Source organism: Tachyglossus aculeatus, chromosome 4 (genome assembly GCF_015852505.1).
Source record: "Tachyglossus aculeatus isolate mTacAcu1 chromosome 4, mTacAcu1.pri, whole genome shotgun sequence".
In the NCBI taxonomy this organism is placed as follows: Eukaryota; Metazoa; Chordata; class Mammalia; order Monotremata; family Tachyglossidae; genus Tachyglossus; species Tachyglossus aculeatus.
Genome location: NC_052069.1, coordinates 50,099,052 through 50,123,731, shown reverse-complemented (window position 1 = coordinate 50,123,731; position 24,680 = coordinate 50,099,052). Strand labels below are relative to the sequence as shown.

The 24,680-nt window shown below is 42.2% G+C and overlaps 1 protein-coding gene across 7 annotated transcripts in view; it reads right to left on the bottom strand.

The window, feature by feature from the left end:
* TLCD4 (TLC domain containing 4) overlaps positions 1-24,159 on the bottom strand; it is a 61,320-nt gene extending 37,161 nt beyond the window's left edge. Inside the window, exons 1-8 of one of the 7 annotated variants that reach the window (XM_038745132.1) lie at positions 23,679-23,859; positions 23,495-23,562; positions 22,785-22,816; positions 20,650-20,811; positions 16,627-16,792; positions 9,852-9,941; positions 8,466-8,524; positions 6,494-6,588 (exon numbers count right to left, since the gene is read on the bottom strand). In XM_038745132.1, the coding sequence (XP_038601060.1) occupies positions 6,494-6,588; positions 8,466-8,524; positions 9,852-9,941; positions 16,627-16,781 (399 nt within the window). In that variant the 5' untranslated portion in view covers positions 16,782-16,792; positions 20,650-20,811; positions 22,785-22,816; positions 23,495-23,562; positions 23,679-23,859. Of the gene's footprint in view, positions 1-6,493; positions 6,589-8,465; positions 8,525-9,851; positions 9,942-16,626; positions 16,793-20,649; positions 20,812-22,784; positions 22,817-23,494; positions 23,860-24,136 lie in introns of those variants that run through there. The other 6 variants (XM_038745128.1, XM_038745127.1, XM_038745129.1 and 3 more) reach the window with 6 other exon arrangements.
* Positions 24,160-24,680: the final 521 nt, after the last annotated feature.

The window sequence follows — 24,680 nt, the reverse complement described above, 5'->3', positions numbered from 1 at the left end:
GATATGTACAAGTAAAATAGAGTAATAAATACGTACAAACATATATACATATATACAGGTGCTGTGGGGAAGGGAAGGAGGTATGTTGGGGGGGATGGAGAGAGAGGAGGGGGAGAGGAAGGAGGGGGCTCAGGCTGGGAAGGCCTCCTGGAGGAGGTGAGCTCTCAGTAGGGCCTTGAAGGGAGGAAGAGAGCTAGCTTGGCGGATGTGGGGAGGGAGGGCATTCCAGGCCAGGGGGATGATGTGGGCCGGGGGTCAACGGCGGGACAGACGAGAACGAGGCACAGTGAGGAGATTAGCGGCAGAGGAGCGGAGGGTGCAGGCTGGGCAAGGAGAGAAGGGAGGTGAGGTAGGAGGGGGTGAAGTGATGGACAGCCTTGAAGCCGAAGTTATCTCATCTGTTAAGTGGGGATTGAGATTGTGAGCCCCATGTAGGACAGGGACTGTGTCCAACTTGATTTGCTTGCATCCACCCCAGCGCTTAGTACAGTGACTGGCACTTAAATGCCACAATTATTATAAGAAAACACAATCAAGTTCAGTTAAGAGAAAAATAGTTTTCTCCCTATAAAAAAGACTGCCCTGTGCTTTTTTCCCTGTTTAACATTACACACTAAAGACTGAGGGCAAACATGATAGATATGTAAGCTCCTTGTGGGCAGGGAATATGTCCGTTTATTATTGTATTGTCCTCTCCCAAGCACTCAGTACAGTGCTCTGCACACAGTAAGTGTTCAATAAATACGACTGAATGAATAGAAAAACATACATAAAAGAGAGCTTGTCCCAAAATGTAAGTCGCACGTTTTTCAACAAGACAAAAAATGGAGTTTATAATCTCAACTGCCTGTAATGTGTATGTATTCATAAAGCAATACAGTTGCTCTCTGAAAAATCTTCCACCTTGTTTCCAATTCCTAGTACACTTTTTACAATTTCTCCAGTTGACTGCACATTCAGATTAACACAACTTGCTTCTATTCAATTCTGAAATATATCTCTAAATGTTCAAATAGGTATAAAGTAGTCATTAGTCCAGAAAAAGTCTCATTAAAATATTTTAACATCAAATTGCAAAGATTAAAAATCCACTTCCGATACCAGTTCCGTCTTCATTTAGGAGACAACAAAAATTCAGACATGCATTCTGACAAGAGCAGGAAGCAAATCACTGATATATAAAAACTTCCTAACCAGAAGAGTATGAATAATTTTTAGTCTGAATGTTATTAGTAGTGACGAGACATTCAATACATTCCCATTTAGTCCTTTTTCCCCTTCTGGTTTCCTACTTAAAAAGCATTATTCCAACTACTGTTTAAATATTTTAAAAAAAAAAGAAATTGGACAGTAGAATTCCACCCACCACCTTTGAACAAAAATGAAGTTGATATCCTTGACTCACAGAATTTTGCTAAAAAGCTCAATTCATGTAAAATGGGGGTCTAGCATGCATCAAAGATCCAAGAATGCAGTATAGAGTTTTGAAAGAAAAAGGTGTTCATTCCACATTAGTGCTAATTATTAGTGAAAATATTCAACATGCCATTTTCCATGCAAAGCCATCCACTTGCCAAACCGGTGATTTTGCAAAAGTGACCAAGAGTGAACATCAGTTTAACACCTCATCAGGTAAAAATATGTAACGTGGATCCGTTACAATAGTCTACAGTCTTCAGTACGTGAGTTAGTGATTTGTGGAGAAGAATAGCTTTCCTTCAGATTGTCACCCAATAGTCAATTCTTGTGCTTGAGCACACATCACACACACAAACACACACACACACACACATACAGTTTTTCAAATTAGTATCCATCTGGGTTACATTGCAAGCTTGCAAAATACGGTTCAGCATTCATTTCAGCAACATGTGATCTGAAATGATGCCCAATACTGCATTTCTCTCACATGAAGTTTCCAAAAGAGAAAGTCCCCCTAGGATCCTAAAATTCCATATGTATTTTCAAAAGATAAGCAGCGTGGCTCAGTGGAAAGAGCACGGGCTTGGGAGTCAGAGGTCATGGGTTCAAATCCCAGCTCTGCCAATTGTCAGCTAGGTGACTTTGGGCAAGTACCTTAACTTCTCTGGGCCTCAGCTACCTCATCTCTAAAATGGGGATTAAGACTGTGAGCCCCCTGTGGGACAACCTGATCACCTTGTAACATAGTAAGCACTTAATAAATGCCATTATTATTTTTATTATTATTAAAAGAGATACATATTAATGATCTTTTTATGAGTGGTAAAAATAATTAGCCTATGAGAAGTAAATGGGATTTTATCTTTTGAAAGAAATGTTTTGTATTTTAGCATTCCTTATACAAATATGACTATTTGACTATTTGACTAATATGACTATTTTGCAACTCATTCCAATCTGCCACAATTAAGTAAGGGAAAGGGGGAGGAACAGGAGGAAATGACAAACGCAGCATCTCCATTCACCTCCACCCACTCTTCTTAGCTAACTCCAGAGATAAGACAGCAGGTGTGGGAGTCTCTTTGTGTAGAGAAATAGTTATGTTGGTATCTGAATTCAAAGCTAACTACATTGGCTGCGTAACCTCAGACAAGTCACTTAACTTCTCTGTGCCTCAGTTACCCCATTTGTAAAATGGGGATTCAATCTTTTGTGAGACAGGGACCATGTCCAACCTGATTAGCCTGTATAATAATAATAATAATGGTACTTGTTAAGCGCTTACTATGTGCCAAGCACTATTCTAAGCATGAGTAGATACAAGGTAATCAGGTTGTCCCATGTGGGGCTCAAAGTCTTAATCCCCATTTTCCAGATGAGGTAAACTGAGGTAGAAAGAAGTGAAGTGACTTGCCCAAAGTCACACAGCTGATAAGTGGAGGAGCCTGGATTAGAACCCACAACCTCTGACTCCCAAGCCTGAGCTCTTTCCACTAAGCTGCTCAGAACAGAGTTTGGCACATAGCACTGCTTAACAAGAGAAGCAGTGTTGCCTAGTGAATAGAGCAAGGGCCTGGGAGTTAGAAGGCCCTAGGTTCTAATCCTCCCCCACCACTTGTCTGCTGTGTGACCTTGGGCAAGTCACTTCACTTCTCTCTAATGATGATGGCACTTGTTAAGCGCTTACTATGTGCCAAGCACTGTTCTAAGCACTGGGGGAGATACAAGGTAATTAGGTTGTCCCAGATAATACAGTAAGAAAGGAGCATTTGGGGAAAAAAAAAGCACTTGTGTTTCAGTATTCAGGTTTGTCAGGATACTTTTTCCTAAAAATAGTTTAGTAGCTTTAAATAGCAGCACCTTTATTTATCATATAAATGAACTTCCAAAGTGTGTGTGGGAGGATGATGCTGAACAGACACTTTGGTAGTGTTTGAATGCTGAAACAGTCCCATTGGGAAGCAGCGTGGCTCAGTGGAAAAAGCCCGGGCTTTGGAGTCAGAGGTCGTGGGTTCAAATCCTAGCTCTGCCAATCGTCAGCTGTGTGACTTTGGGCAAATCCCTTAACTTCTCTAGGCCTCAGTTATCTCATCTGTAAAATGTGGATTAAGACTGTGAGCGCCCCGTGGGACAATCTGATCACCTTGTAACCACCCCAGCGCTTAAAACAGTACTTTGTACATAGTTTAAGCGCTTAATAAATGCCATCATTATTAGTGCTATTAATAAGCAGTAAAAATTCTAGGAGCTAATTCACACTGACATTAGAAATTTAGAAGTGGGACTGTACTGGTGCAGTGCAATAAGTTAAAACCACTACAAAATCACTGGGGGTAGAAAGGGATTTGTATTGGCAAGTTGAGAATTTAAACCCTATGCTATTTTGTGAGTTTTCAGAACAAGGATAAGTATAGTTTATATGCTAACCACAGCTTGAGATTTATGCTTTAAGGGAATAAACTTCAATGCCAGATAGTATTCTCTTTTCTTTGGTCTTAGCAAGAAAAAAGAATGCCATGGTTTAGAAGTTCAGGGTCTGCAAAATATAGCTAGCAGTCAGAATCTATTTCAAAAGATGACTTTACTTTTGATATTATTTCTCCCTGAACTCGAGTCTGTCCAATGACTAAATCTCACTGGTCACAAACCGGTGCTTTGGGAGGCCGAAATGCATTCACTGCAACATTGAGTCCGGTAATGTACAGGCTGGCTGGATCCTTAGTGGCCTGAGAGAATCAATTTCTCTCCCAAAGCATCAAACTTACTTCCAGGGAAGTATTTAGGCAATGAGGAGCAGTTGGGTTCATTTTGTCTAATAGGTTTGAGTACTTATAACTTGTTGGTGATAGTAGTTACTATATTTGCTAAATTGAAAATATATCTCATAGTTTTGACCAATGTTTGCACTATTTAAATTATTACATTTCAAAGGTTTGAATCCTTCAATAATAATAATAACAACAAGAATAATAATGGTATTTAGGTGCTAACACTGTGCCAAGCACTGTACTAAGCACTGGGGTGGATACTAGCAGATTGGTTGGACACAATCCCTGACCCACATGGGCCTAACAGTCAATCCCATTTTACAGACTAGGGCACTGAGGCACAGAGAAGTAAAGTGACTTCCCCAAGGTCACACGGCAAAGTCACTTAACTGCTCTGTGTCTTTATTAGGTGGGGTTTAAGATCTGATGAACTAATGATGACCGATTGCGTGGCTCAGTGGAAAGAGACCGGACTTGGGAGTCAGAGGTCATGGGTTCGAATCCCAGCTCCACCACTTCTCAGCTGTGTGACCTTGGGCAAGCCACTTAACTTCTCTGTGCCTCAGTTACCTCATCTGTAAAATGGGGATTAAGACTGTGAGCCTGTGAGACAACCTCATCACCTTGTATCCCCCAGTGCTTAGAACAGTGCTTCGCACATAGTAAGCGCTTAACAAATACCATAATAATAATAATAACAATAACAATTATTATTATTATTATTATTGGACAACACGAGTAGAATGAGTTCAACAAGTCCTCAAGGGCAGATTTCAACACCATTACTCCTCAGGCCATTTCCTAATAATAATAATAATAATAATGATGATGATGGCATTTGTTAAGCGCTTACTATGTGCAAAACACTGCTCTAAGCGCTGGGGGGATACAGGGTGATCAGGTTGTCCCATGTGGGGCTTACAGTTTTAATCCCCATTTTACAGATGAGGGAACTGAGGCTCAGAGAAGGTAAGTGACTTGCCCAAGGTCACACAGCAGACATGTGGCGGAGCCGGGATTCGAACCCATGACCATTCGAACTCCAAAGCCTGTGCTCTTTCCACTGAGCCACGCTGCTTCTCTAGGGGCTCAGGGAATCAACCTTGGATATATGTCCCAGATATCCAAGACTGACTTGGATATATGTCCCAGATATCCAAGACTGACAATTCCGGAGCTACAGGATGCACAATGGAAGCCACGTACATTCCCCAAGTGCGGTCTTCAAGCCCTGAACCTTAAAGTCCATGGACTTTCAGGGCCACGTCGCTTAAAGGTTTCATGGCCCCAGCAACAACCTAAGAGATCTGGAATACTGTCCCTCACCTAGACCTCTTCTATTTAATTACTCATCTATGAACATTAATGTCTGTCTCCCCTTCTAGACTGTAAGCTTGTGGGCAGGGAATGTGTCTGTTTATCGTTATATTGTACTCTCCCAAGTACTTAACACCGTGCTTTGCACACAGTAAGCGCTCGATAAGTACGATTGAAGGAATACCGCTCACTACCCCCCTCCCCAACCACTATCCACAGAAGGGTCTTATCAGTCTCTACAGGCTCTTAAATCATTACATTCCCTTTGTCCCAAATTTTAAGTTAGTTTGCTTTGCCACCCTAGTTCTCATACGATTATTCTAAATAAGAATGTTGAAGCCTACAAAAAAGAAACCAAGTGCTGCCCTGAGATTTTCATTCTCATTTAAGTCTTAAACTTCCTGACTGACTCTTAGGAGTCTACAAAAGACAAGAAAGGGCTTATTTGATAGGAAGCTACACGCTGGGATGCTTCATTACTTCAACGAGGTAATGAGATGAAGAGAATAACTTAGCACGGGCTAATCAATCACTTTTGAAGCTGCTCTCTCAGATTTCATATAAGCACACATAGTGCAATGTGTAAATGAATGCAGGAGACCTAGTTTTCCAACTATCCGACTTGGATAGTTTACCTAATTTCACTGGGATAAAATGTCTTCATTTGTAAGACGGTGGAAGATAATACCTGACCCCTGTTATTCTCATAGGAATTTTGAGGGCAAGTGAAAAACTCATGGTAAAGCACTTGGAAAAAAAAAATGAGTGCATATATAAATGCGAGTATTGTTATAACACGGGCATACGAATGCAGACATACGTGAAGAAACTTTGGAAAATAAATATCACCGAGATTAATTCGTGATTGGGGCAGTGAGGGGGTTTTTTTTGTTTGTTTGAGATATATGTTTAGACCATTGTTCACCCTTAGTCACTATTCCCGATCTTGTCTGCTTGTTAGGCTGCTGCAAAAATATGGCACTCACCAGTACAAAGTAGTAAGCATATAGAGCTGCAACATGATGAAATACATAAAATTTATCACCAATAGCCTTCCAGTAGAAAATTAAAAGCAACAAATCTGTAATTAGAAAAAAAATCAAGTTAGAGATCATATTTTCATTGATAATGTAAAGACCATTGTCCCCGACAGACACAATTTTCATTATTACACAGAACTAGTTATGAGAAACAGGGCTAGAAAACAAACCATTGCAAATGACTGAATAGTTATTAAACCCATATCGTTTTCAGCTAACACTGTGCTTAAATTGTCTAAGACAGAGAAGGAGGCCTAGTTACTGCTTTGGATTCAAATCGAAAGGAAAATAAAAGCTTGAGAAAATGATGTAACTGAGATGAAGAACTTTTTTCAAAAAGAGATTTTTCATCATTTAATGACGTTTACCTTAAAAACTACTGGGACTTTAATAACTAATGCTATGACTCTTCTTCCAAGAAATTTAAATAAGAAATGTGGTGAAGTACAGAGCACTGGAAAGAGCCTGGGAGTTGGAGGACCTGGGTTCTAATCCCAGCTCTGCCAATCTCTTGCTGTGTGACCTAACTTCTCTGTTCCTCAGATACCTCAGATACCTCATCTGTAAAATGGGGATTAAATCCTCCTTCCTTCGATTTAGATTATGAGCTTCATCTGGGAAAGGGAGTGGGTCCAATCCGATAAATCTGTATCTACTCCACCACTGAGAAGAGTACTTGACCCGATAAGCGTTTAACAAATACCATTTAAAAAAATTAAAAAGTACTTTGTGGCCTAGGGGAAGTTGAGAGAAGAGTCCTTCTCGCTAGCAATGTCCAGAATTCTCTCACCTTCCACATCAGTGAGAAGAACAAGAGCAAGCTAGAGAAATTTTAGCCAATTCATAGCTAGACTGACTAAAAATAAATCCCATAATTTATACCAAAACTATGGCATGCAGGAATTAAGCCAAAACCTACAGTCGGATCTGCCGTGATATGGGATTTTACTTTGTGTTTTGGCTAGAACAGGTTTTACCGAACCTATGGCATGCAGGAATTACGCCAAAACCTACACTCGGATCTGCCGTGACACGGGATTTTACTTTGTGTTTTGGCTAGAACAGGTTTTTTTGGCCAGAGAGCGGTTAAGAAATGAGGAAATGCTTTGAAAGAGCGAGCAGGTTGTCACTAGGTCAAAATAAACACAGACCTGGTACGTTCCACTGCGTCAATGTTCCTTAACGCTGGGTTTTGCAAGAACGTGACCCTTGCACTGTAGGCGAACCAGTGTATACAACTTCCCATTTGTCGCTAACCCATGGATGAATAGCGTCATCCCGCATTAGGCAGAAGGATGACAATGTTGGGGATCCCAACTCACCACTTGAAAAGACTCCATGGAGGGATTTGCACAGTCACCTCCTCTTCCTCCTCCTCTGCAACCACCACCACTGAACCAAACCCCAGCTAGGGAGCCCTCCACTTTCCTAGCAGCCTCCTAAACAAAGCCATGATATCTTTTTAGTCACGGTAGTGACCTCCGGCACCCAGTCTGGGCTGCCAACACATGAATGGCGATAGCAGCCCCGTCCGCCTTGGCGAAGACAGGTGAGGTTGGAGGAATGTTCGTTATGCACTTGGGTGTTGTGCCTGGGAAGCCCTGCTTCAGCTTGCCTTAATAATAATAATTTTGGTATTTGTTAAGCACTTACTAAGTGCTGGGAAGGATACAAGGTGATCAGGTTGTCCCATGTGGGGCTCACAATCTTAACCCCCATTTTACGATGAGGTAACTGAGGTACAGAGAAGTGAAGTGACTTGCCCAAAGTCACACCTGAACCCATGTTTGAACCCATGACCTCGGACTCCTAAGCCCGTGCTCTTTCAACTGAGCCACGCTGCTTCTTAATCCCCTTCCACCGTGACCCAAAATATGATCATGTCATCACAGGTGACTAAACATTCATTTATAATTACCAGAAATGAGGTAGCCTGAGGTCATAGCAATATTCAGTTTTACAACTGAAGGATCACCCCTGTAAACATAAATAAAATAGTTTTAGTCTTTACTATCAAGATTTAATCTCCTGGGACACAGGTTTTTTTAAGACTTCACTGAACACCCGTTTTAATGTTTTCTTATTACACTTTAAAGTTTTCCACCTTCCATACCAGTGAGAAGAACATCTTCAGTGGAAGATGCTCGTAAGCATGGATATGATGTCTCACCATGGCATAATTCTAAGTTTCTGGGAGACCCTGGCTGAAATATAGTTTATATTTGCTCTCTTGATAACTGTAGTTCCACATTATTCATGAATGCACTATTAAATCCATGAGGCATTTACTTCTCTTACATAACAGAACTTTTTTTTATGATTAACCAGGATCCTAAGACAATTGCTGATTGTTTTGAGAGGATCAAATAGAAATAATCTTACCATTTTAGGACAGCTTTCTCAAATACGGAGTTGCCCTTGTTAATCAAAAGGTGGTACTACTGATGGTGAAATTCACCTTTGATTGCTTGTGTGACCTGAAAGGCCAGTAAGGCACCCCAGTACTGCTTAACCATAATAATGACTAAAGTTGCGTGACATTTACTTATGTAAATTGAGTTCTCAAAGTTCACCCAATACAAACTCCAATTATCCTGATCTCTGCATCTACAAGTTGTCTGTCAGTTTGACTATCTCACACCCTGCTAGTTGGCAGCCCAGTTTGGGCACTTTTCCTAACCACCTCTTCTAGTCAACACTCCACAGTCATGTAAAAACAGTACTTAAATACATAAATTATGTATTCACCTGTGTTTGCTATTATCTGAGTTCACTTACTCTTACTTAAATGTATGTCTGTCATCTCCCAAGTACGTCTTCCCCATTCAACTGAAAGCTTAAGAGCAGGAACGAAACCATGAGCGCTCAGTGACGTGTCGATAATGATGAGCTTTATTATTTGACCCCTAAACCCTGTTTCATCTTGATGAAAAACAGCACACCTAGATCCTAGTTTTTCTAAGACCCAAAGTCAAGCTAGTAGTAAAAAATTTGTATGATGTCTTCAGTCTTACCTCAAGAAAATTTTCCAAACTCTTAAAGAAAAACAAGATAAAGATAATTATCCTGCTCCTAATAGGAAGTGGTAGGATTTGCTCGTTAATTAGCTCTTGGTTTCACCAAATTCACACATCAAATAGTTTTCCCCTTTAACTGTATTCTCACTCTGACAAAATAAATGTATCCTCTCTAAATCGTTGGGTCATTCAGACTCAGTCCTTTTCATTTTGAAGGAAGAAAGAATATTCAAATTCAAAAACTAAAAGTCAATCGGCTATTTAGAGAAATAAGTTTTTCATCTTACCAAAGTGGATCGGCCTTAGTAGGTTCATCAAAAACTAAAATATACAGGCAAAAAAAACCAACCACCAAAGCATGGAATGTGGACACTACCCTGAAATGAAATAGGAATTTCAGACTGTTATAATATGTCACCATCCTTTTGAATGAATTAGAAATACACAAAGGTAATGTCGAGCCATTTGAATAATAATATAGCATTATAGACCTACACACACGCACACGTGTGCGCGCGCACACACACGCACACACACACAGTTTTCCTGATGGCTAAAACATTCAACTGCAATTTTCCCAATTCTGGCAACACTCACCATGTTATTTTGGACAGGAACACTCAGGCCTTTATTTCCATCACTTGAAAAATATTCTGATCCAATTATCAGTGACTCTTACCGTCAACACTACCCTATTTTTTTTTCTTTTTAAAGACACCCAGGGTGTGGAATTATGAAGACAGCAATTATGTAGGGAGAGGAGAACAGGGATTCAGGGAAGGGTTTCTTTCTCTGAATCTAGCACTGCTATTAAGAAGCATGAGAACCCTTAGATTCCCACTATGATCCAAGAGATAGGGCCTAGGAGAACTCCAGTTCCTATACACTCGGGTCTGTTTCCCTCAAACACTTTGATACTAGCCCCTCGACCCCTACAGTTATTAAAATAAATGTCAGCTAGGAGAAGCGACAGAGAATAAGAATCAAAGTCTCTCCCCCACTAGACCAACAGCTCAAGGTAGGTATCACGCCCACCAACTCTTCAGTATTGTACTCTCCCAAGCATTTGGTAAAGTGCTCTGCACATGGAAAATGCTTAAAAAAATAACACCGATTAATTGATCGATTGCATTTGGAGCAAAGAGATAGGTAACAATCAGTCCCCTGCTCTGAGTACTCTGTATCAGAACTGTGCCGACACGGATCCCCAGTGAGATGGAAATAGCACAAAGTCTTAATGTTGGGATTCCCCCAGTATTCCCCAAGAGAAACAGCATGGCCTAGTAGATAGAGCACAGGCATGGAAGTCAGTAGGACAATCCCGGCTCCGCCACTTGTGTGCTGTGTGACCTTGGGCAAGTCACTTCACTTTGTACCTCGGTTACTTCATCTCTAAAAATAAGACTGTGAGCCCCATGTGGGACAGGGAATGTGTCTAACCTGATTAGCTTGTACCTTCCCCGGCATATAGTACAGTGCCCGGTCCATAGTAAGTGCTTAACCCATACCATAAAATATGTTTATAAAGCTTTTTCAGATGCTTGAATGAGAATCACCAAACATAGGCACAGAAATATATTTCCCGAATGGTCAAACAGCTTTATACTATGGATTTCAATTTTCATATTATCTAATGCTTTTATATATTAGCAATATAGCATCTCACAGCAGCCTGGACCCTGGGATCCTATATCCCTGTTCTGGCAAAACCCACAACTACAGCGAAGTCACCTGAGATTCGCTTCCCACAGTGCACTCACCCTTGTGATATTTAATCCAACGAGTGGTGGGATTATGTTATTAATTTTTTTTCTTTTTACACAAATGATCATTCATGAACCTTTTCAAAAGTCAATCTAAGATTAAGAATGTGTTACATAAACTAGTAGTTGGGAATGCAACTGAATAATTTAACAACTGTCTCTCTCTCTCTCCTTAAATAGCATTTAACTCTAAAGATTCCAGAGATTTTTCTGTAATATTACCCATCCAGAGTAATACAAAGTTAAACATAGATTTAATATTTCCTACACTTGACTATCTAGGTAGGACTGCAAGAGTTTTAAAAAGAAACAGAGCCAAAGAGTCAAACACAAAACAATCATGTTATGACAAAGAAAAAACATGCACACCAATTTGTAATAGCACTTTAATAAAGGTGGCAATTTTTGTCTTCAATTGAACTATCAGCATTCATGTTTTGGAGAAACATTAAACCTAGAAATCCTACTCTCTCATGTTAAAAAAACAAGACAAAAAAAGTAATAACTGATCAATAGTCTGATGTGCTGTTTAAGGAAAGGTGGTGTGCAAGATTATACATTATTAACTTTTTCACAGACCTTCATCCTCACTCTACAATTTATATTAAGGATATGGTTTACAATTTTCCTAAAGCATGAATGTATTCTTCGGCAGAGTAGGAAAAAATATGAGAGATTAGGGTGAGGAGAAGGACCGTTTCCTGATCTGTGTCTTCTAATGGCTCCAAACTAAACTTTATCTTTCACAGTCACTAAACAAATCAAAACAAAAAAAACTAGAGAAACTCATTAGCCTCATTTACCCTCAGGGGTTCACTATACTAATTTCTTTACAGTCAAAGTATTTGTAAATATCACTCATCAACCCCCTCCACAGGAAAGTGATCCCTTGAAACTACAGGGGACCCCAAAATATCATCTAACAATAATAATAATAATGGCATTTGTTAACCATTTACTATGTGCGAAGCTCTGTTCTAAGCGCCGGAGTAGATACAGAGTAATCAGGTTGTCCCACATGAGGCTCACAGTCTTAATCCCCATTTTTACAGATGAGGTAACTGAGGCACAGAGAAGTGAAGTGGCTTGCCCAAGGTCACACAGCAGACAAGTGGCGGAGCTGGGTTTAGAACGCATGTCCCCTGACTCCCAAGCCCGGGCATGGGTTCAAATCCTGGCTCCGCCAATTGCCAGCTGTGTGACTTTAGGCAAGTCATTTAACTTCTCTGTGCCTCGGTTACCTCATCTGTAAAATGGGAATTAAAACTGTGAGCTCCCCATGGGACAACCTGATCACCTTGTAGCCTCCCCAGCCCTTAGAACAGTGCTTTGCACATAGTAAGCGCTTAACAAATACCATTATTATTATTGTGTCCTCTCATATATATTCTATTTTTAAAGACCTCCCTAGAAGTTAATCACCTCCCTTAATAATAATAATAATAATGGCATTTATTAAGCGCTTACTATGTGCAAAGCACTGTTCTAGTGCTGGGGAGGTTACAAGGCGATCACGTTGTTCCACGGGGGGCTCACGGTCTTAATCCCCATTTTACAGAGGAGGGAACTGAGGCCCAGAGAAGTTAAGTGACTTGCCCAAAGTCACACAGCTGACAATTGGCAGAGCCGGGATTCAAACCCATGACCTCTGACTCCAAAGCCCGGGCTCTTTCCACTGAGCCATGCTGCTTCTCCCTTGATATTGATAGTTTGTTCCAATGATTAGCCAGCCTTACTGCCAAGACATTTAGCAACATTAGCCTAAATCATCTTCTTCTTGTGGTCACAAAGCAAGCCAATTTCCTCTTGTTCTAGCCTAAAAATAACTGGCTACCAGCCTCCATATAATAATCTTCATCTTCAGGTATCTGGGCGATTAAGAGTAACTCCTCATCTTTCTCAGTTCTAGAGTGAATAATCCTATTTACCACTCTTTAGTCCATTCTTGCAAAGAAACACAAAACACTGACCAACCCATCAAACTCCCAGAAGATACAAATATAGGAGATAACGTCACAGGTTTTTATTACTTACTTAATATAAATCTAGCTATCTGAGATTAACGCACAGCTTTTGTAATGTGTTGATATTAGAAGCCCCTAAATTTTCAAATGTGGTAAATAGAAAAACAATAATTTGACAGGGTGCAGTGAATGTGACATGTAAAATACAGGAATGAATAGCCTAACCTTTTTTTTTTCCTGTAAATGATATTTGTTAAGAGCTTACTATATTCCAGGTGTTTTTCTAAGTGCTGGGGTAGATACAAGGTAATCAGGTTGGACACAGCCCATGTTTTACAAGGGGTTCAGGGTCTTGATCCCCATTTTACAGATGAGGAAACTGAGGCACAGAGAAGTGAAGTGACTTGCCCACGGTCACACAGCAGACAAGTGGTGGAGCAGGGACTAGAACCCAGATCCTTCTGATTCCCAGGCCTGTGCTCTATCCACTGGCTGCTTCCCATAACAGGCCACACTATTCTTTAAAGAAGCAGCGTGTCTCAGTGGAAAAAACCCGGGCTTGGGAGTCAGAGGTCATGGGTTCTAAACCCGGCTCCCCCACATGTCTGCTGTGTGACCTTGGGCAAGTCACCTAACTTCTCTGAGTCTCAGTTACCTCATCTGTAAAATGGGGATTAAGACTGTGAAGCCCCAAGTGGGACAATGTGATCACCTTGTATCCTCCCAGCGCTTAGAACAGTGCTTTGCACATAGTAAGCGCTAAACAAATGCCATCGTTATTATTATTATGATATGCCCAAATGATCCTGTATTGTTGATTCATTTTCAGAATGAGGTCCAATATGACCCCTACCTTTTTGTCTAGATTTGTGCCTATCCAGTCACTGCCTATCTTCTCTTGATTATTTTCTAATTTTCCATCCCCATGTGCGCACAGCAGCGCTCTACACAATGCAAGTGCTCAATAAATATTATTGATTGATTTATACTTCTATCGAAATTCACCTTGTTCTTGGTGAACCAATATCCTGGTTATTTGATTTTTTTTCTTAAATCTCCTGACTTGCGGGCAACTTTATAAACGCATCTAATCAGTTGCTACCTGCAAACCAAAAATTCATACACACACACACACACACACACACACACACACAATAAACCCTTGACTAAAAAAGGAGCATGAGAAGCAGTGTGGTCTAGTGGATAGAGCACAGGCCTGGGAGGCCTAAGGACCTGGGTTCTAATCCTGGCTCTGCCACTTGTCTGCTGTGTGGCCTTGGGCAAGTCACTTCACTTCTTTGTACCCCAGTTACCTCACCTGTAAAATGGGGATTCATACTGTGAACCCCATGTGGGACATAATAATAATAATAATTGTGATATTTGTTAAGCACTTACTCTGTGCCAGGCACTGTACTAAGCACTGGGATGAATACAGAGAAGCAGTGTGGCTCAGTGGAAAAGAGCCCGGGCTTTGGAGTCAGAGGTCACGGGTTCAAATCCCGGCTCCCGCCAATTGTCAGCTGCCTGACTTTGGGCAAGTCATTTCACTTCTCTGGGCCTCAGTTACCTCACCTGTAAAATGGGGATTAAGACTGTGAGCCCCCCGTGGGACAACCTGATCACCTTGTAACCTCTCCAGCACTTAGAACAGTGCTTAGCACATAGTAAGCACTTGATAAATGCCATCATTATTATACAAGCAAATTGGGTTGGACACAGTCCCTGCCCCAAATGGCGCTCACAGTCTCATTCCCCATTTTACAGATGAGGCAAACCGAGGCCCAGAGAAGTGAAGTGACTTGCCCAAGGTCACACAGCAGACAAGAGGCACAGCCGGGATTAGAACCCATGACCTTCTGACTCCCAGGCCTGTGCTCTAACCATTATGCCATGGACTGTATTGTGGTTCAGTGGAAAAGCACACAGGCTTTGGAGTCAGAGGTCATGGGTTCAAATCCCAGCTCCGCCAATTGTCAGCTGTGTGACTTTGGGCAAGTCACTTCACTTCTCTGGGCCTCAGTTACCTCATCTGGAAAATGGGGATGAAGACTGTGAGCCCTCTGTGGGACAACCTGATCACCTTGTAACCTCTCCAGTGCTTAGAACAGTGCTTTGCACATAGTAAGCGCTTAATAAATGCCATTATTATTATTATTATTATAATTATCTAACCCTGTTTTGTTATCTGTCTCCCCCTTCTAGGCTGTGAGCCCGTTGCTGGGTAGGGATTGTCTCTATATGTTGCCAACTTGTACTTCCCAAGCGCTTAGTACAGTGCTCTGCACACAGTAAGAACTCAATAAATACAATTGAATGAACGAATGAACCTGAGTAGCTTATAGCTATCCCAGCACTCAGTCCAATGTCTGGCACACAGTAAGCATTTAACAAATTCCACAAAAAAAAGTACAGCTCATGCATATTTGAGTTATCAAGTAGGAGGTTGGGGGAGAGAATAATTAAAAACTAAGTGGGCTTTTGGATTGGATTTACTGCAGTCATGCAGATTTGTCAATTTCCATAATACATCTAGTTTCAGAAACATTCCTTGCGTCTTGTGGCATATTTTTCATTAAAATGGGCAAATACTTTGTTTCATCATCATCATCATCATCAATCGTATTTATTGAGCGCTTACTGTGTGCAGAGCACTGTACTAAGTGCTTGGGAAGTACAAATTGGCAACATATAGAGACAGTCCCTACCCAACAGTGGGCTCACAGTCTAAAAGGGGGAGACAGAGAACAAAACCAAACATGCTAACAAAATAAAATAAATAGAATAGATATGTACAAGTAAAATAAATAAATAAATAGAGTAATAAATATGTACAAACATATACACACATATACAGGTTTCAAAAATATAGCTTTTTGTTTATAGTTCAGATTTTAAAATCCATCTCTATATTTATGCAATAAATAAGGCAAAATACTGAAGGGGCTATAAGCTCCCTATGCAAATTTATACTAGGATTAGACATAGAGTTTGCTAAAGATTAAATGAAAGAACACTAAGAGAGTGATGTTCTACTAGCGTGAAAACTGTATTATTCCCAATTAAAAAAGCTTGGACTGCCCAAAACCAAGCCCCATAACTGACTAGCTCCTCTTCCCTTTCTCATTTACAGGAGCATTGCTCCAAACTGGCATATTTTGAAAGAGAATTCAAACCAGTAGTCTTTTTCACCAAGCAAACATGATATATTTCAAGTAAATCTTAACACTTTAAAGAAAACTAAGAATTGTTTCTCTTTTCTACAGTAGTGTGTGATCCCCAGTATTTCCATTGGAAATGATAAGGACTTGATTTTAAATCAAAATATTGTTTACCTTGAGTTCCATTCAATCTTCCTTTTTTGGTTGAGATTGTCAAAACTTGGAGTTAGTTTTCTTGAAAACCAAGGACTGAAAACATGGAAAAGTAGTTGAAATAGGAAAACGCTGGCAATAACAATACCAGTAATCAGTTTGCTGTATACATCCATGTTTATTCAACCTGTTAAGAGAAATTGAGATTAATGATTTCCAACTTGAAGAAAACAGACTAAGAATTTTGTTTGACTTTTTAAATTGCCCTTCCTATTTTAAAGCAGGATTATGCCAAAAGACTCTGCCCTCTAAAACTACAAAGAGTTAAAGTGTTGCTTGGCTGTATTTCTTTATCTGTACTATCGCTCAATTTATCTTCCTTGTCCTTTATAGAGGCCCAAGACAATAAATAATTTAAAATCCTCTCAAGTATTTTAAAGGAGGATTTTCTAAAATACTTCAAAAGTCTCATGGTTTTAGCACACCACGGAAGTAAATGAATTTCATTTGGAAGAGTTCCTAGGATTATAAAGAAAACCCTCACACACAATTAACGAAAATTCTCAACATTTTTTCATCATTATCAATAATTATGGTCCTCTACACTCAAATTCCTACTAACTCATACAAATCCACCTCACTAAGCAGTAATCAGAAAATGAAATAATCTTATACCACATAAATGTTAGAGTTTAAGAAAAGATACATTATAAAAATGCCTGATTCTTTCACAACTAATCTTGCTCGAAAGAAAACCATCTGAATTGGAAATCCTGCAGCCAAAGTCCTTCTACATAACGCGAAGAAACAAGATTACAAATCCACCAAATTGGCTCCACGGACAGTAAAGGAAGAATACAACCTATTTCAAGTGTGACCTTATTTTAACTACTAAAAACATACTAGCAAACATAACCTTTCTAGAGCTCATTTTTTGGAAGAAACTGACATTCAGGTGAGAAAAAAAAGTGACCTAATTCACTTTAAGTTTCAACTACCTACTGTAAAGAAATGAAGACACTGATACCAATCTGCCAGGGACAGCTAAATCATTGAATAGATTATTAATCACATTACTTGATGTCTTCACACTAGCGTAGTCTAACGATCATAAAGCAGAGTAGTTCCCTTCGAAACCTCTCTCCACTGACTTCACAACTTCCTAAAAAGCTCAGTCATCTCAGACAACCGAGCCAAAGCTGGGGAGAAGAGGGAAGTCAACTCCCAGTGGAAAGGGCTGTATCCATACAGATTTGCTTGTATCCACTCCAGCGCTTAGTACAGTGCCAGGCACGTAAATGCTTTTACAAATTCCATAATAATAATAATAATAATTGGGACTATGGGGACAAAGCCACCAGCTTCTCCCCAGCCAGCCAATCGTATTTACTGATTGCTTACTGTGTGCAGAGCACTGTACTAAGCGCTTGGGAGAGTACAACACTCTAACAGCCCACTATGCCTGCCCACCACTAGCTAAACGGTCTAGAGGTCTCTTGGTAGCAGCTTCACGTGGGACTAAAAGTATCTGAGAAGAAAAAGAGAAGCAGTGTGGCTCAGTGGAAAGATCACGGGCTTTGGAGTCAGAGTTCAAATCCCGGCTCAGCCAACTGGCAGCTGTGTGACTTTGGGCAAGTCACTTCACTTCTCTGCGCCTCAGTAACCTCATCTGCAAAATGGGGATTAAAACTGTGATTCCCCCGTGGGACAACCTGATCACCTTGTAACCTCCCCAGTGCTTAGAACAGTGCTTTGCACATAGTAAGCGCTTAACAAATACCATCATTATTATTATTATCTGGAGAAGACAGGGAAGGGCTCAGGGCTCTGAATACATTGCTCCAGAATGAGAAAATGAAATAGCCCATTGTTGGGTAGGGGCTGTCTCTATATGTTGCCGATTCATTCATTCAATCGTATTTATTGAGCACTTACTGTGTGCAGAGCATTGTACTAAGCGCTTGGGAAGTACAAGTCGGCAACATATAAAGACGGTCCCTACCCAACAACGGGCTCACAGTCCAGAGGGGGAGACAGACAACAAAACAAAACATGAAGACAGGTGTCAAAGTCATCAGAATAAATAGAATTAAGCTATATGCACACATCATTAAGAAAATAAATAGAATAGTAAATATGTACAAGTAAAATAGAGTAATATATTTGTACTTCCCAAGAGCTAAGTACAGTGCTCTGCACACAGTAAGCCCTCAATAAATACGACTGAATGAAACAGCATTCTGAGTTCATTACAGAAGAGATGTGGCCTAGTGGAAAGAGCATGGGAGTCGGACGACGTGGGTTCTAATCCCAGCTCCGCCACTTTTCCGCCCCAGCCCTCTGGCAGGAAAGTTGGAGCCTTGTCGGGTCTCTGGAGCAGAGATCTCTCCCCCCACCCCCCCAGCCTTGGCAGGGAATGGCTGCTTTGGGCCCTGCTCAACCCAGTCAACAGTAGATGCTCTAACCCCTGCCCAATCCTGGCTCTGCAGGTCATAGATGTCCAAGCCCCGTCCTGTCCCAAGAAAACGGGGATTAAGACCGTGAGCCTGATGACCTTGCATCTACCCCAGCTCTTAGAACAGTGCTCGGCACACAGTAGGCGCTCAACAAATACCATCCTTATTATCTAGCGGGCTGCTTTTTCTGAAACTCTAACCCTGAGAGGTTGTCTGCTTGTTTTGTTTTGCTGTCTGTCTCCCCACTTCTAGACTGTGGGCTCGTTGTTGGGTAGGGACCGTCTCTGTATGTTGCCGACTTGTAATAATGATAATAATGATGGTATTTGTTAAGCGCTTACTATGTGCTAAGCACTGTTCTAAGCGCTGGGGGAGATACAAGGTAACCAGGTTGTCCCATGTGGGGTTTACAGTCCTCATCCCCATTTTACAGATGAGGGAACTGAGGCACAGAGAAATTAAGTGACTTGCCCAAAGTCACACAGCTGACAAGTGGCGGAACCGGCATTGGAACCCACGACCTCTGATTCCCAAGCCCGGGCTCTTTCCACTGAGCCACGCTGCTTCTCTAAAACGTAGCTGTGTTGGCCGGGAATCGAACTGGCTGGAAATCGAGCCCGGGTCAACTGTTTGGAAAGCAGATTATGCTCACCACTATGCCACCAACGATTTGTACTTCCCAAGTGCTTAGTACAGTGCTCTGACACAGTAAGTGCTCAATAAATATGACAATGAATGAATGAGAGGGTACTTATCTCTCACCCCAGCCTTGAATGTTCACAGATCCTCTTTGTCACCCTCTTTGGCCCTGTACAAATCCTGATATCTCCGGGTGTGTGTGTGTGTGTGTGTGTGTGTGTGTGTGGGTGTGGGTGTGTGGGTGTGTGGGTGTGGGTGTGTGTGTGTGTGTGTGTGGGTGCGTGTGTGTGGGTGTGTGTGTGTGTGTTTGGGGGAGGTGGGAGGGAGGTCTATGTGTCTCCCCACACCAGGATGATGATTGATGCCTGTCTATTCGTTTTGTTTTGTCTCCCCCGTCTCCCCCTTCTAGACTGTGAGCCTGTTGTTGGGTAGGGACCGTCTCTGTTGTCGAACTGTACTTCCCAAGCGCTTAGTACAGTGCTCTGCACACAGTAAGCGCTCAATAAATACGACTGAATGAACGAACCGGGCTCATATGAGTCTTTTAGACTGTGAGCCCACTGTTGGGTAGGGACTGTCTCTATATGTTGCCAACTTGTACTTCCCAAGTGCTTAGTCCAGTGCTCTGTACACAGTAAGCGCTCAATAAATACGATTGATTGATTGATATGGGTGAGATCTCCTGGGACGTCGCTATGGCCTGCACATCCTCCCCCAGCCCCATGCTGAGATGCCTGCTCTCCCAACGTCATTCTTGGCACCAAGTGAGAGTGTACTCACCCTAGTATCATGTGTCTGTCAGCATATCCCTCTGCCGGCACCACGTGTACATGTGCACATAGTTTCCCCCTTTCCCCACCCCGCCTCGCTCTGTTGTGTTTTCCCTTCTCATTTTTAAGCCAGCGCCCACCCACCCTCCAGGAGCTCTGAACCAGGCCCTCCCGCATACCTCAAAATGCAACGTTGGCCCTCTGATCTGTGATGAATTCTCACCCGCTTCCCTTCCTCATTAAAATTCCTTTATCAAGTAGAAGTTCCTTTTGAGTTGTTGTCTCGTTCGCTGACAACCTACTCGGGTAATGAGGTCTAGATTTTGTGTCAAACATTAATCCTAATAGTAATATAGGATTAATAATAATATTAATTATAATAATATAATATAAATAATATAATAATTATAATTATATACATAATCCCCCTTCCTTCTTCTCCCCCTCGTCCCCCTCTCCATCCCCCACAGCACCTGTATATATGCATATATGTTTGTACATATTTATTACTCTATTTATTTATTTATTTTATTTGTACATATCTATTCTATCTATTTACCTCCTTCCCTTCCCCACAGCACCTGTATATATGTATATATGTTTGTACATATTTATTACTCTATTTATTTATTTATTTTACTTGTACATATCTATCCTATTTATTTTATTTTGTTCGTATGTTTGGTTTTGTTCTCTGTCTCCCCCATTTAGACTGTGAGCCCACTATTGGGTAGGGACTGTCTCTATATGTTGCCAATTTGTACTTCCCAAGCGCTTAGTACAGTGCTCTGCACATAGTAAGCGCTCAATAAATACGATTGATGATGATGAATTATGAAAATACCCAAGTTCATTCAATCGTATTTATTGAGCACTTACTGTGTGCAGAGCATTCATTCATTCAATCGTATTTATTGAGCACTTGCTGTGTGCAGAGCACTGTACTAAGCACTTGGGAAGTACAAGTTGGCAACATATAGAGACGGTCCCTACCCAACGGTGGGCTCACAATCTAGAAGGGGGAGACAGAGAACAAAACAAAACATACTAACAAAATAAAATAAATAGGATAAATATGTACAAATAAAATAGAGTAATAAATACGTACAAACATATATGCATATATACAGGTGCTGTGGAGAGGGGAAGGAGGTAAGGCAGGAGGGATGGGGAGGGGGAGGAGGGGAGGAGGAGAGCACTGTACTAAGCGCTTGGGAAGTCCAAGTTGGCAACATACAGAGACGGTCCCTACCCAACAGTGGGCTCACAGTCTAGAAGGGGGAGACAGAGAACAAAACAAAACATATTAACAAAATAAAATAAATAGAATAAATATGTACAAATAAAATAGAGTAATAAATACATACAAACATATATACATATATACAGGTGCTGTGGGGAGGGGAAGGAAGTAAAGTGGGGGGTGGAGAGGGGGAGGAGGGGGAGGAGGGGGAGGAGGAGAGCACTGTACTAAGCGCTTGGGAAGTACAAGTTGGCAACATTATAGAGACCGTCCCTACCCAACAAAGGGCTCACAGTCTAGAAGGGGGAAACAGACCACAAAACAAAACATGTGGACAAGTTCGGACAGTGGGGCTATCATCAAAAGTTAGCCGAGTTAAGGAGCACTCAGAAGCTTCACCAACTAGAAATTTTCCTATTTACAAGTAGGATATTGAAGCCACTTCTCACTGTAAAACACTTTGAAAATATAAAATGCTACCCTCTGTGCGTATTCTTTTCCAAAAATACTATCGTTCTCTTTGACTTTCCTTCTTCACAAAACATCATTTAAAAGTACACAATAACTCCATTTATTAAAGATGGAGTTTCATAAACTCTCGGGCATGAAGCACATAAAACCTTTTTATAAGTAACCTGTTTTTGTCAGTTGACCTTCTTATAAACAGAAATATTTCCAACTGGCTATGCCAAATTGAAGGGGGTAATTCAGGGCTTTAACCAGATATCTTCGGAAGAAAGAGAATGAGGCACAATTTGAACATTCGCTGAATAGGAGGAATAGGACATCTCTAATAATCAACGCATTAACCCCTAGAATTCCAAAGATAGTCCACAGACTTGCTTAGATCGTATCTCCATAGACACGGGTACTGATTTTACACACTAAAAATTGGACCAAAACCAACTGGCAAACCCCATTTGGTGGTATTTGAGAAGAGACTCATCATCTTAACCACAACAAACGATTTTCTCAGCAAAGAAACATTGGGACGGGAGGCGAGAAATGACATTTCTCCCCCGCCTACCATGATGATCCCATCACTTCACTCCCAGCTTATGAGTTACTTACGTTAAAATGACAGCATGGTCAATGCAGTCACACTGAAAAAGAACAGAAAAAAAAAAACAAAAACCCTTCACTCGGAATAGGAGACCTCTAATTTATCACAAGAATTAAATTATTTCTCCACCTGATTATTTATTGCATTATACTGACTCCCCCTGTCCAAGTCAGTGGACCAACAGACTAAAAGTACCCTGAAGGCCCCTAGATTCTTACCACACAATCAAAAATTATTTTTCCCTTTCCACCAAATACAGTGTCCTGCAAACAGCAGGCAGTCTAATACCATCATTACTACTTCTGCTACCAAACGTCCAATAACTTTAACTGCCCTACCACTATGTAGTTCAGAATTCAAAGGAACCTTGCAAATCACATCCACACTACAAGTAAATACCATCATTATTATTACAAGCGCTTAGTCCAGTGCTCTGCACACAGTAAGCGCTCAATAAATACGACTGAATGAAGGAATGAATTACAATGTACCCCATTCCAACCAAAAAAAAGGGGGGGGTGGGGGTGGAATTCTTTCAAGGATTCATTCATTCAATCGTATTTATTGAGCGCTTACTGTGTGCAGAGCACTGGACTAAGCGCTTGGAAAGTACAATTCGGCAATAGATGATAGATCAATTCATTACCAAGCAAGCAGGGTGTCAAAGTCAAACTAGAATCCTGGAAGATGCCCATAAAGGAAAGTTGGAGAAAGATACCTGGGAGCTGTAACTTTTCCTTAGGAGGGAGAGGGTTGCTTTTCCTCTCCCTGGTGCCAGCGCAATTCCTAGGAAGTGGGAAGAGGCCGGGATCATCAGTCCATCCCAAAGCGAGCAGGGTGTCGAAGTCAAGTCAAACTAGAATCCAGGGAGATGCCCGTAAAGGAAAGTTGGAGAAGGATACCTCGGAGCTGCAACTTTTCCTTAGGAGGGAGAGGGTTGCTTCTCGTGTCCCTGGTCCCAGGGCAATTCCTAGGAGGTGGGAAGAGGCCGGGATCAGATCCAGTTGGCCGGGCTCGGCCTTTGGGAATGGGCCGGGCCTGGCTGGGAATTGCGGGTGCGGGAGGAGGGCTGGGATGCTGGGATCCTGGGCTCCCGCCCTCCTTCCCACATTAGGAGAAGGGGCAGGAGGGGGAAGCCGGCTGGGAAAGGGGGCGGGGGCCTGATTCTAATCCCAGCCTAGTACAGTGCGTGGCACATAGTAAGCGTTTAACAGATGCTACTATGACTGTCATTGTGGGCGGGGCCGGGCCTAGCCCGGTCGACCTGGCGGGAGGCCCGGACGCCGGGGTCCCCCATCTCGCCCCCCAGACCCACCCCCACCCCCCGGCCAGGCCGGGACAAGCACAACCGACAGCCCACCTGGCTACAACGCGGCCTCGCTGAGCGCCACCTGCCCCCAAGGGGGGGGGGGGGGGAGGATGCAGGGGGGGAGGGCCTATGGGGGGGGCCTCTGCAGGAGGGGGAGGATCTGTAGGGGGGAGGGGTCTGCAGGAGGAGGAGGAGGAGGAGGAGGAGGAGGAGGAGGAGGGCCTGCGGGGGGGGAGGGCTTGAGGGGGAGGGGTTTACAAGGGGAGGGGTCTGGAGGAGGAGGAGGAGGAGGAAGGCCTGCAGAGGGGAGGGGTTTGCAGAGGGGAGGGGTTTGCAGGGGGAGGGGTTTGCAGGGGGAGGGCTGCAGGAGGGGGAGGGTCTTTAGGGGGGAGGGCTGCAGGAGAGAGGGTCTGCAGGGGGTGAAGGGTTTCAGGAGGGACGGTCTGCAAGAGGGGAGGGGTCTGCAGGAGGTGGAGGGAGGGGCTTCAGGGGGTGAAGGGTCTGCAGGAGGGGGAGGGGCTGCAGGTGGAAAGGTCTGCAGGAGGGAGGGTTTGCAGAAGGAGAAAAATCTGCAGGGGGGAGGGTCTGCAGGAGG